This window comes from Psammomys obesus, unplaced genomic scaffold (genome assembly GCF_907164565.1).
Source record: "Psammomys obesus unplaced genomic scaffold, mPsaObe1.curated_primary_1811, whole genome shotgun sequence".
In the NCBI taxonomy this organism is placed as follows: Eukaryota; Metazoa; Chordata; class Mammalia; order Rodentia; family Muridae; genus Psammomys; species Psammomys obesus.
Window position 1 is genome coordinate 1,203,200 of NW_026596396.1, and position 16,261 is coordinate 1,219,460.

Here is a 16,261-nt window from a genome sequence, read left to right on the forward strand (position 1 = left end):
GAGAGAAACTATTCATATCAGCAAAATCAGAAATGAAAAGGGGGACATAACGACAGACACTGAGGAAATCCAAACAAGCACCATGTCGTACTACAAAAGCCTATATGGCACAAAATTTGAAAATCTAAAAGAAATGGAAAATTTCCTAGCTAGATTCCACCTACCAAAAGCTCAGGTAGAAAGATTGAATAGCCCTATATCCCTAAAGAAATAGAAGCAGTCACGAACAGTCTCCTTTCTAAAAAAGAGGCCTGGGCCAGAGGGTTTCAGTGTAGAATTCTACCAGACCTTCAAAGACGTGCTAATTCCAAACTATTCCACAAAAGAAAAACAGAAGGAACTTTACCAAACTCATTCTATGAAGCTACAGTCACCTTAATACCTAAACCACAAAAAGACCCAACAAAAAGAACTTCAGACCTATCTCTCTTATGAACATTGATGCAAAAATACTCAATAAAATACTTACAAAACGAATCCAAGAACACATAAAAGATATCATTCACCATGACCAAGTAGGCTTCATCCCAGGCATGCAAGGATGATTCAATATACGGATATCCATCAATGTGATCCACCATATAAACAAATTGAAGGAGAAAAACCACATGATCATCTCCGTAGATGCCAAAAAAGCATCTGACAAAGTCCAACATCCATTCATGTTTAAAGTCTTGGAGAGATCAGGGATACAAGGCACATACCTAAATATAGTAAAGGGAATATACAACAAGCTTATAGCCAATATCACACCCAATGGAGAGAAACTTAAATCAATCCCACTGAAATCAGGGACAAGGCAAGGCTGCCCACTCTCTTCTTGTCTTCAACACAGTTCTTGAAGTATTTGCTAAAGCAATAAGACAATTAAAAGAGATGAAGGGGATTCAGTTCAGAAAGGAAGAAGTCAAAATATCACTATTTGCAGATGATATGATAGTATACATAAATGACTCCAAAAATTCAACCAGAGAACTCCTTCAGCGATAAACACCTTCAGTGAAGTGGCTGGATACAAAATTAATTCAAAAGAATCAGAAGCCCTCCTGTATACCCAAGACAAAAGGGCCGAGAAAGAAATCATGGAAACAACACCATCCTTCACAAGAGCCACCAATAACATAAAGTACCCTGGGGAGACTTTAACCAAGCAGGTAAAGGACCTGTTTGAAAAAAACTTCAAATCTCTGAAGAAAGAAATTGAAGAAGATATCAGAAGATGGAAAGATCTCCTGTGCTCATGGATTGGCAGGATTAACATAGTGGAAATGGCCATCCTGCCAAAGCCATCTACAAATTCAATGCAATTCCCATCAAAATACCAACACAATTCTTTACAGACCTTGAAAGAAAAATTCTCAACTTCATATGGAGAAACAAAAAACCCAGAGTTTCCAAAACGATCCTGTACAACAATGGATCATCTGGAGGTATCTCCATCCCTGATCTCAAGCTGTGTTACAGAACAATAGTAATAAAACTGCATGGTATTGGCATAGAGGCAGAAAAGTGGATAAATGGAACCAAATAGAAGACCCAGAAATAAACCCAAACACCTATGAATACTTGATTTTCGACAAAGAACCTAAAAGCATTCAATGGAAAAAAGATAGCATCTTCACCAAATGGTGCTGGTCCAACTAGATGTCTACAAGCAGAAAAATGAAAATAGATCCGTATTTATCACCCTGCACAAAACTAAAGTCCAAGTGGTTCAAAGACCTCAACATAAAACCAGATACACTAAATCGGTTAAAAGAAAAAGTGGGGAACACGCTGGAACTCATTGGCACAGGAGACAACTTCCAGAATAGAACACTAACAGCATAGGCTCTTAGAGCAACAATTGATAAATCGGACCTCATGAAAACTGAAAAGCTTCTGTAAAGCAAAAAACATTGTCATTAGAACAAAATGACAGCCTACAGACTGGGAATGGATCTTCACCAAACCTATATCTGACAGAGGGTTGATATCCAGAATATATAAAGAACTAAAGAAAATAAAAAGCAATAAATCAAGCAGTCCAATTAAAAAATGGGGTAAGGAGCTAAACAGAGAATTCTCTGTAGAGGAATATAGAATGGCAGATAAATTTTTATTTCCTCAGATGAGTGGATGAGATGAGAGCCATTCCCAAGCCTTTTTAGCTCTTTCTGAACTTTTGCTCACTGGTTCAACTCAGTTTTTCTGACCTAAACTCCTCTTCAAACAGAGTGATTCAAGATGGCTTCTCTTGGCTTCTGACAGAATTGCTCTACCTAGCCTCAAGTTAACTCTGGGAACATGTTTTAATCTTCTGGCAGCTTCTCATTTTCTGGCTTGTTCTGTCTTCACCTGTGTGTACCTTGTTCTCTCTGCAACCTGTCTCTGAAAAAGTGTTCCAGCCATCAACTCTTGGGAAAACAAAACAACAAAAACAAAACAAAACTCTCTTTCTGTGCTGCTCTTAAGTGTACTCTCTTTCCTGTCTTGGTCTTGTGAAAACTAAGTGTATCCTATCTCTGATATTTTCTTTTTGTCAGATCTTTCTCCGATTCATCACTGTCAGCCCCTCAAACAAATATCACTTTCAAACATGGCAGCTTCTTTCTATAAACTAACCTTATCTTCATTGTGAGTAAAGGTGTCTACTAATGGCATGTCTGTATTCCAGTCAGAGCATATTCTAATCTAGAGCAGGTCTACATTCCAGCCAGATCAGATATACCTAGAAGGTCTTTGGATGTGATTCCTTCCAGGGCAACCATGTTGCTGGATTAAAATTCTCTATATAGGTTAAAGTTTTGTGGCTGGGTTGGTGTTAAAATCCCTCCATTGGAAGTCTTGCCTTGTTACAGGACATAGCTGTTTGAGACGCCACATCACCCATTGCTTGGTGTGTTAACTAGGGTTGCCCACATAGGTTCTTGGGAGTTTCCATTACCTTAGGTTTCTAGCTTGTCCCAGAGATGGTACTGGATGGTATTTTAAAGTAATGTTTTTTCCTAAATAATTTTTTACACAATGATAGTAGTGTAAAATGATAATTTTTTACACAATGATAGTAGTGTTACATTAATTAAAATTCAAGCAACAATTTTTACTTATATTTATTATAAATCTATGTTATTGGATTAATAATTGTTGACTGATTTATTATACAGTAATTGTTAATATATAGAAATTCATACTCAATTCTGAACAAATGTAAAATAAATTCACATTGTCTTTATGTAAAACAGAAATTTCACAGAAAACAGCATGTGATAATACATTATAATGATTGTTATACAAGAAAAAATAATACCTAAAGACATGCTTAACCTTCTTAGCCATCAGAGAGATGCAAATCAAAACGACCCTGAAATTCCACCTTACATCTGTCAGAATGGCAAAGGTTAAAAACTCAAGTGATAAAACATTCTGGAGAGGATATGGAGAAAGGGGAACCCTCCTCCACTGCTGCTGGGAATGTAAACTTGTACAACCACTCTGGAAATCAATCTGGCACATTCTCAGACAATTAGGAATAGTGCTTCCTCAAGACCCATCTATACCACTCCTAGGCATATATCCAAAAGATGCTAAAGTATACAACAAGGACATCTGCTCAACCATGTTTGTAGCTGCTTTATTTGTGATAGCCAGAAGCTGGAAACAACCCAGATGTCCCTCAACTGAGGAATGGATACAGAAATTGTGGTACATTTACACAATGGAATACTATTCAGCAATTAAAAACAAGGAAGGCATGAAATTTGCAGGCAAATGGTGGGAACTAGAAAAGATCATCCTGAGTGATGTTATTCCAGGAGCAGAAAGATGCACATGGTATGTACTCACTTATATAGTCCCATAAGATAGGATAAATACACTAAAATATGTGCACCTAAAGAAGATAAACAAGAAAGAGCACCCTGGGTAAGATGATCAATCCTCACTTAGAAAGACAAATGGGATGGACATGGGAAGTAGGAGAAAACAAGAAACAGGACAGGAGCCTACCACAGAGGGCCTCTTAAAGACTTTATCTAGCAGCATATCAAAGCATTTGCTGAGACTCATAACCAAACATTCGGAAGAGCGCAGGGAATCATCTGATAATAAAAGGGGGAGTTAATATGACCGGGAGGGGTGGACAGGATCTCCACAAGGACAAAATATATCAGGGCACAGGGATCCTCTATGAAACTGTTTCTCCAACCAAGGACCATGTTTAGATATAGCCTAGAACCCCTGCTCGGATGTAGCCCATGGTAGCTCAGTATCCAAGTGGGTTACCCTAGTAAGGGAAACAGGAACTATTTCTGACATGAACTCAAGGACTGGCTCCTTTACCTCCCCCTGCCTCCGAGGGAGGAACAGCCTTACTAGGCCACAGAGGAGGACATTGAAGCCAGTAGTGAAGATACGTGATAAGCTAGGGTTAGTCAGATGGAAGGGGAGGAGGACCTCCCATAGCAGTGGACTTGGAAAGGGACAGGAAGGAGATGAGGGAGGGAGGGTGGGATTGAGAGGGAATAAGGGAGGGGGCTACTGCTGGGATACAAAGTAAATAACCTGTGATGAATATTAAAAATAAAAATAAAAAAATAAAACAAGAATTAATGAAATATTATTTTAAAAATTAACAAGCCAAATGAAACTCATTGGAAACTTTACCAAGGGAATGTAGAGAAAAACATTATGTAGAGGAAATAGATCATATGTTTGTTTGTGTATGATATATATATATATATATATATGAAAATTCATATATATGATATACATGCAATATGTGATCTTTCATTCATATATATATGAATGAAAGAAACATGGGAGAGATTAGGTACATCAAGAAAACACCTAAACTTCAGATTATAAGAATTAAAATACGAGAAGAATACCATATTAACACATTATATATATATATATATATATATTTAACAATTTATTATTTTAATTTTTATTCATTACACTTTATTCAATTTGTATCCTTCCATAGCTCCCTCCCTCCTCCTCTTCCAGTCCCACCTTCCCTCCCCCTTCTCCACGCATGCCCCTTCACAAGTCCACTGATATGGGAGGTCTTCCTCCCCTTCCTTCTGATCCTAGTCTATCAGGTCTCATCAGGAGTTGCTGCATTGTCTTCCTCTGTAGGAAGACACCTCATGGGGAGGTGATCAAAGAGGAGGCCAATCAGCTCATGTCAGAGACAGACCCTGTTCTCATAACTATGGAACCCACTTGGACACTGAACTGCCATGGGCTATATCTGTGCGGGGGTTCTAGGTTATCTCCATGAATGGTCCTTGATTGGAGTATCAGTCTCAGAAAAGACCCCTGTGCCCAGATTTTTTGGTTCTGTTGCTCTCCTTGTGGAGTTCCTGTCCTCTATGGGTCTTAATATTTCCCACTTCTTTCATAAGATTCCCTGCACTCTGCCCAAAGGCTGCCCATAAGTCTCAGCATCTGCTTTGATACACTGCAGGGCACAGTCTTTCAGAGGCCTTCTGTGGTAGGCTCATGTCCTGTTTTCTGTTTTCTCCTTATTCTGTTGCACATCATCTTTGCCTTTCCGAAATGGGGATTGAGCATTTTAGCCAGAGTCCTCCTTCTTGATTAGTTTCTTTAGGTGTACAGATTTTAGTAGGTTTTCCTATATTATATGTCTAATAACCACTTATACACTTATAAGTGAGTATATACCATGTGTGTCTTTCTGTTTCTGGGATATCTCACTCAGTATGATCTTTTCCAGTTCCTACCATTTACCTGCAAATTTCTTGATTTCCTTGTTTTTAATTGCTGAATAATATTACATTGTGTAGAAGTACCACAATTTCTGTATCCATTCCTCAGTTGAGGGACATCTGGATTGCTTCCAGCTTCTGGCTATCACAAATAAAGCAGCTACAAACATGGTTGAGCAGATGTCCTTGTTGTATACTTTAGCATAATTTTGGATATATGCCTAGGAGTGGTATAGCTGGATCTTGAGGAAGCACTATTCCTAATTGTCTGAGAAATTGCCAGATTGATTTCCAGAGTGGTTGTACCAGTTTACATTCCCACCAGTAATGTAAGAGGGTTCCCCTTTCTCCACATCCTCTCCAGCATGTGCTATCACTTGAGTTTTTTAGCTTAGCTATTCTGATAGGTGTAACGTGAAATCTCAGGATTGTTTTGATTTCATTTCCCTGATGACTAAGGATGTTGAGCATTTCTTTAAGTGTTTTTCGGCCATTTGATATTCCTCTATTGACAATTCTATGTTTAGCTCTGTACCCCACTTTTAAATCGGATTATTTGATTTGTTGCTATTTAACTTCTTGAGTTCTTTATATATACTGGATATCAGCCCTCAGATAGAGATAGATAGACAGATAGAGAGTTGGTGAAGATCCTTTCCCAGTCTGTAGGCTGTCATTCTGTTCTGATGACAGTGTCCTTTGCTTTACAGAAGCTTTTCAGTTTCATGAGGTCCTGTTTATTGATTATTGATCTTAGAGCCTGTGCTGTTGGTGTTCTCTTTAGGAAGTTGTCTCCTGTGCCAATGAGTTCAAGGCTCTTTCCCACTTTTTCTTCTAACAGGTTTAGTGTGTCTGTTTTTTTATTGTGGTCTTTGATCCACTTGGACTTTAGTTTTGTTCAGGGTGATAAGTACGGATCTATTTGTATTTTTCTACATGTAGACATCCAGTCAGACATGCACAATTTGTTGAAGATGCTATCTTTTTTCCATTGAATGGTTTTGGCTTCTTTGTAAAAAATCAAGTGTCCGTAGGTGTGTGGATTTATTTCAAGGTCTTCTATTCAATTCCATTGATCCACCAGCCAGTTTCTATGCCAGTACCATACAGTTTTTAGTATTGTTGTTCTATAGTAGAGCTTGAGATCAGGGATGGAGATACCTCCAGAAGATCTTTTATTGTAGAGAATTGTTTTAGCAATTCTGGATTTCTTGTTATCCTATATAAAGTTAAGAATTTTTCTTTCAGTGTCTATAAAGAATTGTGCTGGTAATTTGATGGGAATTGCATTGAATCTGTAGATTGCTTTTGGTAAGATAGCCATTTTTACTATATAAATCATGCCAAGCCATGAGCATGGAGATCTTTCCATTTTCTTCTAATTCTTTCTTCAGAGAATGGAATTTTTTTCATATAAGTCTTTGACTTGCTTGGTTAGGTTCACACCAAGGTACTTTATGTCCTTTTGTGAAGGGTGTTGTTTCCCTAGTTTCTTTCTCAGCCCTTTTGTCTTTTGTATACAGGAGGGCTACTGTATTTTTTTTTAGTTAATTTTGTATCCAGCCACCTTGCTAAAGATGTTTGTCAGCTGTAGGAGTTCCCTGGTAGAATTTTTGGGGTCACTCAGTTATACTATCATATCATCTGCAAATAGTGATACTTTGACTTCTTCCTTTCTGAACTGAATCCCCTTGATCTCCTTTAATTGTCTTATTGCTCTAGCAAATACTTCAAGAACTGTGTTGAAGAGACAAGGAGAGAGTGGGTAGCTTTGCCTTGTCCCTGATTTCAGTGGGATTGATTTAAGTTTCACTCCATTGAGTGTGATATTGGCTATAGGCTTGCTGTATATTCCCTTTACTATGTTTAGGTATGTGCCTTGTATCCCTGATCTCTCCAAGACTTTAGACATGAATGGATGTTGGATTTTGTTAAATGTTTTTTTTTTTCAGCTTCTAAGGAGATGATCATGTGGTTTTTCTCCTTCAATTTGTTTATATGGTGGATCACATCGATGGATTTCTGTATACTGAACCATACCTGTATGCCTGGGATGAAGCCAACTTGGTCACAGTGGATGCTATTCTTGATGTGTTCTTGTATTCGGTTTGCAAGTATTTTGTTGAGTATTTTTTCATCAATGTTCATAAAGGAAAATTGGCCTGAAATTCGCTTTTTTTTTTTTTTTTTTTTTGGTTGGGTCTTTGTGAGGTTTAGGTACCAAGGTGACTGTGGCTTCATAAAATGAGATTGGTAGTGTTCCTTCTGTTTCTATTTTGTGGAATAGTTTGAAAAGAATTGAAGTTAGCTCTTCTTTGAAGGTCTGGTAGAGTTCTGCACTGAAACCATCTGGCCCTGGGCTTTTTTTTTTTTTTTTTTTTTTGCATGGGAGACTTTTGATGACCGCTTCTACATCCTTCGGAGATATAGAACTATTTAATTCATTTACATGGTCTTGATTCAGGCAAGTTGAATCGATCAAGAAAATTGTCCATTTCACTTAGATTTTCAAATTTTGTGGTGTATAGGGTTTTGAGGTAAGACCTAATGATTGTGTGGATTTCTTCATTGTCTGTCGTTACGTCCTTCTTTTTATTTCTGATTCTGTTGATTTGGATAGTGTCTCTCTGCCTTTTAGTTAGTTTGGCTAAGGACAAAATATATTTTAACAAAATCATAGAAGAAGAATTTCCAAAATTAAAGAGATGCTCATTCAGGTGCAAGAAGCCTAATGGCACTCAAAATGGACTGGACAGAAAAGAAATTCCCCATAACATATTATAGTTAAAACATTCAAAACAAAATAAAGAGCCTGCTGCAATCAGGGACTACCAGGTGAGACCCCTATGTCCCAGCCTCCTGCCTGCTGACTCCCCCTGGACAAGCTCAGCAGCAATGAGCTACACCTTGTGTATTCCCTTGTGTATTCCCTTTTCTGGCCCAGATCTCTACCTACATTTTCAGAGGCTGGCTGCCATAAGAGAACATCAGGTAAGAACACCTTCTCCCCTAATTCCCTGCCTGTTGTGTGTCTCCCCACAAACCCAGCAGTGGTGAATCTTGCCCTATCACCAGTGCCCTCCATTCTTGGCCCACAGCTCTGCTTGCATCCCTGGAGGGTTGCTGCCACCCAGGCATCTATAGGAGTGACCCTAGCTGAGACTCCTAGCAGTGAGGGATATGGAGCCTGAAGTGGCCACCTCAGGTAGCCAGGTGGAACTTCAAGTGGAGGGAGGATGACACCAACCCTCCCATAATACCTTCTACCCTGTCTACCAATGACTGGCCCCATTTGAGTCGCATGCCATGAGAGAACCCACCCCTGACACTATTAACAATATTCTGCTATACTTGCAGACAGGAGGCTAGCATAATTGTCATCTGAGTGTGTTTCCCTAGCAGCTGATGAAAACAGATTCAGAGACCGACAGCCAAACATTTGTCAAAGCTCTGGGAGTCTTATGGAAGAGCGAGAGGAAAAATTGAAAGACAGAAAAAGATCAAGGACACTGCAAGAACACCTACAAATTCAACTAACTTGGACCCATAGGGCCTGGCAGAGACCACCAACCAGAGATGTCCATGAGATGAACCTAGGCCCTGACACATATGTAACAGATGTACAGCTTAGTCCTTATGTGAGAGCCCTAACAGCAGTATCAGGGGCTGCCTATGACTCTGTTGCCTGCCCCTGGATCCCTTTCCTCTAACTGGACTGCCTTGTCTAGCCTCGGTAGAAAAAGATGTGCCCAGTCCTACTTTATATGCTAAGACATGTTAATATCCATGGGAGGGCTCCATATCTATGAAAAGAGAGGAGGCATAGAGCAAGGAGAGAGGATATGAGAAGAAGGGACTGGGAAGAGAGGAGGAAGTGGAAGTTCCAGTCAGAGTGTAAAGTAAATAAATAAATAAATAAATTAAGAAAATAACAGAATAAAGGATATTTAAAGTGTATCTGCAAGAGAGAAAGGTCAAGGCACTTATAAAAGTGGGATCATCAGAATAGTACCTGATTATTTGACATTTAAAGCCAGAGTGCCTGGAAATGTATCCCAAGGTGTAAAAGATCAAAACTGTTACCCTTATTATAACTACCAAAACTATCTATTAAAATTGAGGGGGAAATGAAAGTATTCTATGATAAAAAACAGATTGAACAAATTTTTAATCACTAAACTGACTCGACAGAGGATATTGGAAGGAATAATTTACTCTAAACAAAAGAGTAAACATACTAAAGAGGTCACAGGGAATAAACAATACTGGGATCAAAAGAAGTCTAAGTAAACATCACAAAATACACAAAAGATAGGAATTTACACATATTACAATAATAACTACATATTAATTGTCTTAATCACCCAATAAAAAGACAACAGAGTAACAGATTCACTTATAAATTAGGATAATCATTTTCATGCATCCAAGAAATACACCTGCAATACACCTATCAACAACAAACATTATCTTAGGGTACACTGTGTCTGACGAGCAGGACAGCAGTCACTGCACAGCTACCAACAGATGGAACTCCAGTCATTGTGTTTCCAGGTGAGAGGAAAGCCCATGGTGTGGGAAGCAATGGGTCCATTCTCTGGTCACCCAGCTAAACCCCAGAAGAGTTCCCCAGTTCCTGCAGGCGATTGGCCACAAACCCAGAGCCACATACCTGCATGCTCTGATCACCATCCCAGACTGAACTGTGAGCACTACAACACTAGAGACTGGCTTTTCTAGTCAAGATAAATCCCCACAGTGAAGAAAACATCAGTTCTCTCCTCAGGTCACTCAGCCGAACCTACCCACACACCCAAAACGTTCTCGGAAAAAGTTCCTGGGTTGCTGCAGGCGCCCAGTCACCAGGGCAGTGCTATTTGCTTGTGCCTGTGTGCTCTACTCATCATCCTAGGCTGAACTGTGGACCCCCAAACACCACAGACTGGGTCTCCCTATTGGGAGGAAACCCCATGGTGAGGGAAACATCAGGCCTGACCTCAGGACACCCAGCTAATCTTTGGAAAAGTCCCTGGATTCCCACAGGCTCCAGACTCTTGCCTCCTGCCACACCCAGGACTGATGACCTCACATGCCACTGATTACTGCTTGGGTACTGGGGCACAGAGCTCCAATCACAGACCTATAGAAGCCAGGGATACATGAGATCAACCCCCAGACACTGCTCCAAGGTGCAGCCTGTCTCCCTAGCTAAACTGACCAAACCACAGGGCTCTCTGGTTCTTCAAGAGGGCTGAGCCCAGCAAACACTGTGTAAGAGCAACAGCAGCAGGTCACTAAATTCAGAGCAAGAAATCCAGTGCAGGGCAGCTAGTTCCAGGACTTCTCCTGGTGAGAGGAGAGCCCCCCTGACTACCAACGACCACAGTTATCACACAAGTCCATACACCTGAGATGAGCTGTGACAATTCCTGAGAAGCACCAGGCATTCGGTGACCATACACAAAAAGCTGAGGAGGCCTCCTTCAGGAACAACTATCTTCCTGCCAAGGGGATTCTCTCCACCCCAGGATTCCAGGAGGTATCAGAAACTATCAGCCAACACCTGAGATAGCCATATGAGTAGATGCCAGGATAATAGCACAACCAACAAAAGCCAAAGCAATATACATCTCCAGAACTCAGTTATCCAGAAGCAAGTAGCCCTAGACACCTTATCATAAGTGAAATTCAAGAAGACGACCTTACATCTATGCATATGAAGAGGATAGTGAAGGAAACAAATAATATGCTTAAAGAAATAGAGGAAGATAAAGTCAAACAGATTAGGGCCATCCATAAAGAAATAGAGGAAGATAAATTCAAACAGATTATGGCCATCCATAAAGAAATACAGGAAGATGCAGCCAAACAGTTTGTGGCCTTCAGAGAGGAAATAATTAAATCACTGAAAGAAATAAAAGAAACAGAGGAATGTTCAAACAAACAGGTGAAAGAATTGACGGAAAAGCAGGAAAATACAGTCAGACAGGTGAAGAAAATCAACATAATGGTTGAAGATCTGAAAACAGAATTGGAAAAATTAAAGAAAACACACAGAGAGGAAATCATGGAGAAGAACTTAGGGAAGAAAACAGGAACTACAGAGGTAAGCATAACCAACAGACTACAAGAAATGGAAAAAAAGAATCTCAGGGGTGGAAAATACAATGGAAGAAATTGATGTATCTGTCAAAGAAAATGTTAAATCTAAAAAATTCCTGATACAAACCATCCAAGACAACATGAAAAGAATAATAAAATAGAGGAAAAAGAAGATTCCTGTATCCATGGTTCAGAAAATATTTTCAACAAAATCATAGAAGAAAATTTCCCACTTTAAAGGAGAGGCCTATAAGCATACAAGAGATCTACAGAATACCTAATAAATTAGACCAGAAAAGAAAATCATCCCACCACATAATAATCAAAAGAGTAAGTGTACAGAAAAAATGAAAAAATACTAAAAGCTGCAAGGGAAAAAGTCCAAATAACATATAATGGCAAACCCATTGGAATCACACCTGACTTCTCAGCAGAGACTATGAAAGCCAGAAGTGCCTGAACAGATATCATGCAAACCCTAAGAGAACACAGATGTCAGCCCAGGCTACTATACCCAGCAAAACTCTCAATCATCATAGATGGAGAAAACAAGATATTCAATCACAAAACCAAATTTAAACAATACCTGTTCACAAATCCAGCCTTACAGAAGATACTAAAAGGAAAAATACAACCTAATCTTAAGCTGTACTATAGAGCAACAATACTAAAAACTGTATGGAACTGGCATAGAAACCGGCTGGTGGATCAATGGAATCGAATAGTAGACCCTGAAATAAATCCACCTGATTTTTGACAAAGATGCCAAAACTATGCAATGGAAAAAAAGATAGTATCTTCAACAAATGGTGCTGGTCTAACTGGATGTCTACAGGTAGAAAAATGCAAATAGATCCATACTTATCTCCCTGCAAAAAACTAAAGTCCAAGTGGATCAAAGACCTCAATAAAAAAACAGACACACTAAACCTGTTAGAAGAAAAAGTGAGGAAGAGCCTTGAACTCATTGGCACAGGAGAGAACTTCCTGAACAGAATACCAACAGCACAGGCTCTAAGATCAACAATCAATAAATGGGACCTTATGAAACTGAAAAGCTTCTGTAAAGCAAAGGGCACTGTCATCAGAACAAAACGACAGCCTACAGACTGGGAAAATATCTTCACCAATCCTATATCTGACAGAGGGCTAATAACCAGTATATATGAAGAACTCAAGAAGTTTAAAAGCAGCAAATCAAGTATTAACTAAATTTAGTTATCAAAAAATAAAGACATATATTTGGGGTAGTATTGGGAGGACCTGAGGGTCTATGGAGGGGGAAATAGGGGTAGGTCTTATTATATTTCTTTGTGTGCATACCTGTGTGAAAATTTCAAAAATAAAATTTTAATGAGAAAAATCCTGATGTGTGGACAAGAAATGGTTCCCAAGACATGGTGTTAAGTGAATCATACATTTTATACAACAAATGCATGTTATATGCTACTGCCTGTTTTAAACTGTTGTTAAAATTTGGGAATAATTAAGTTACGGGTATGCAAAGTCACAGAGAGGAGTTTTGACCTTGACATGGGTGCTTAGGGTATGTAACCCATAAGAATGAACAGATTTTACGTTGACAAAAAAATAAAAATTTAAAAATAAAAAGCAAGCAAGAAGGCACTAGCAAGCACTGAAGAGACCTTCTCCAGTGCCAGAAATAGAAAATAAGGTGTCTGCACTGTTGGATTATCTAGAATATTGTGTGTCCCGTCTGTAGCCTTCTCTCCATTAATCCTTACAATTCTATGTTTTGAGCAGCACGACTCCTCACTCCAGTCTCATTTTTTTTTCCCTTAAACTTTTCACTCAGGAAAATTGAGTTAAGTGACAATGAGCAGAAAAGATAAACGCATACTCTCCTTGGCCTTGAAATCCCAGGCTGTCAAAGTGAGCCCCATATATCACTTCAGAACAGCCTACAATAGCCCCAAAGGATGAGAACAAAAGGAAGACTGACCTAGTGGCGATGATCATTTCAGTGGGATATTCGGCCTTCAGGATTTTGTTCAACTCAGTGGTCGCAGACTCTAAGTGCTGGATGGCAGCAGCCTAGGGGGAAACAGAGTGTTCAGTCTCAAAAGCTCAGCGCTGGGAGGTAGCATGCTCCACTGACCCGCTCCACACCGCCAGTCTCATCATTTCTTTCTCACTCTTTACCAGAAACTCAACTCTGCCTTTCTGGACATAAACTCAAAGAATTGTTCTTAAAGCTACCTAAAGATGATCTGGGATCTAAAAATCTTTCTGAAAACAAGAGACACCACGAAAAAAAATCTCATTATATAAAAAGTAAATAATAGATCTGTGATTCTGATTAATAACTTTGCGATACTAGAAAGTTACTTTTTAAGTAAGTTTACTAACAATACAACTTCCACTCTATATAGTACAGAGTATGTGACTGGCTGTGTTCTAAGTTATATGTATATATCACCTTATGTACTCTCAATATCTATCCTGAGACATAACGATTACTTATGTGCCTATTTCACAAAAGAGAAAAACTCAGGCACAGGAAAGGAATCATTATGTAGCAGAACTTAGATTCAATTCCAGGTAATCTTTGACTCTTGAGTCTGTGTTCATAATTACAAGTTCTATTCCTTGCTATCACTGCCAAGTTCAAACATCTCCACCTATAAATCCTAGCTTATGTTTAGACCCTCTCGGTGTGTTCCAAGTCTGTCCAGTTCTGTTACCGATTCACAAATCTAAATCGCCATTATCTCTATTCTGACTAATGATGTCAGCATCTCCCAAGTTTTTCCCCTGCCTCTGATCTTTAGTTCTGAGTCACCTTCTCATGTACCATGGGTAGTGCTCAACAATAGGAAGTTGTTTGGTTATGAGATGTTACAATATAATATAATATATATTATATGTTATAATATAATATAATGAGATGTTAATGGTAGACATTCATGTTTCAACTTCCCAGTATGTTTGGAAGATTGTATAATGAGGTAAGACAGAAAAAAGGACTTGGGCTGGGGAGATGGCTCAGTTGGTAAAGAACTTGAATAGAAAGAATTAGGACCAGAGTTTTTCTCCCCACGACCCATATAAAAAGCCCAGCACAGTGGTATACAGCTGTAACATCACTGATTGTGAGACAGAAGGCAGAGACCGGCAGATCCATGGAATCTTGTCAGCGATCTAGCCTTGCTTACACTGTGACATTCCAGGCCAATGAGAGATCCTATGTCTGTAATGAAAAGGTGGAAGGTGCCTAAGGGCTCATATCAAGAGTTGTCCTCTGGCCTCTAACCACACTGTGTGCTGTGTACATGTATACCTATCTCCCATACATGCAAAAAAAAAAAATCTTCCAAACTCTTCTAGAATTCTCATTGTTCTTAGAATAAAAGTTCAAATTTCCTACCATGCTTTACTCGCTTTTTCTGGATTGGTCCCTGTTTATTTTTTCACTCTCTCATTTTGTATGTTCCAGCCCTGGCTGCCATGCCCTGAACAATATGAATGTGTTCTTGTTCTACTAATATTACACAACCTTTCTTGTCTTTGGAACAGTATAAAAACAGGCCTTGTGGTGGTTTGAATAAGAATGCCCCCATAGGTTCATATATTTAAATGCTTAGGAAGTGGCACTATTTGAAAGATTTAGGAGGTGTGGCCTTGTTAGGGGAGGTATGTCACTGGCTTTGAGGTTTCAAAAGTCCAAGCCAGTCCCAGCCTCTATCTCTGTCTGTCTCTTTGTCTCTCTCCCTGCTGCCTGCAGATCTGGATGTAGAATTCTCAGCTACCATGCCTGCCTATGTGCCACCATGCTTCCTGCCATGATGATAATGGACTAAGTCTCTGAAACTGTAAACCAGCATCAATGAAGTGCTTTCTTATATAAGAGTTGCCTTGGGTCATGGCATGTCTTCACAGCAATGGAATCCTGACTGAGACAGATCTTCTTTGTCCTTTTCTCTTTCTTATTGCTATTCCTTGAGTCTTTACTGAAATGACACTCATTCTGGATGTTTTCCATAACACCTCAAAAAGTGACATACAGTATCCATGAAGTACTTTATTAAAACTTTACCTTTTCTTCCTCTATATAGACTCTGGGCCCTACAACAAGTAGTCTTCTTCTTTATCCACTAGTGTATAAGAACATTTCGTACTAAATATTTTTGAGTGAATTAATGAATAAATGACTAAAATTACTTATATCCCGAATGCCTACAGATTTGTAGCAAATAGCTGCTGACTCATGTCTCTAGTTCTCAGAGATCTCGTGAGATCAAGTCCATGGAAATACTACATGCCCTTTCTAGGATTTGCCTTGCATTTCACTTGTGATAAAATTGTTGCTCTGAAAAAATAGCTGAAAAATAATCACCTCAAATCTTGGTATATCCATCTCCACCTGTCCTTTTAGCAGTGGTGCTTGTCTGGGGGTCTCACGGATCATCACACTCCATCTACAA

The 16,261-nt window shown here is 39.2% G+C and overlaps 1 protein-coding gene across 1 annotated transcript in view; it reads right to left on the reverse strand.

Moving 5' to 3' along the window:
- Dgkk (diacylglycerol kinase kappa) overlaps positions 1-16,261 on the reverse strand; it is a 146,637-nt gene that overhangs the window by 46,736 nt on the left and 83,640 nt on the right. The window contains exons 12-13 of the mRNA XM_055597555.1: positions 16,174-16,255; positions 13,780-13,871 (exon numbers count right to left, since the gene is read on the reverse strand). Of these exons, the coding sequence (XP_055453530.1) occupies positions 13,780-13,871; positions 16,174-16,255 (174 nt within the window). The remainder of the gene's footprint in view (positions 1-13,779; positions 13,872-16,173; positions 16,256-16,261) is intronic.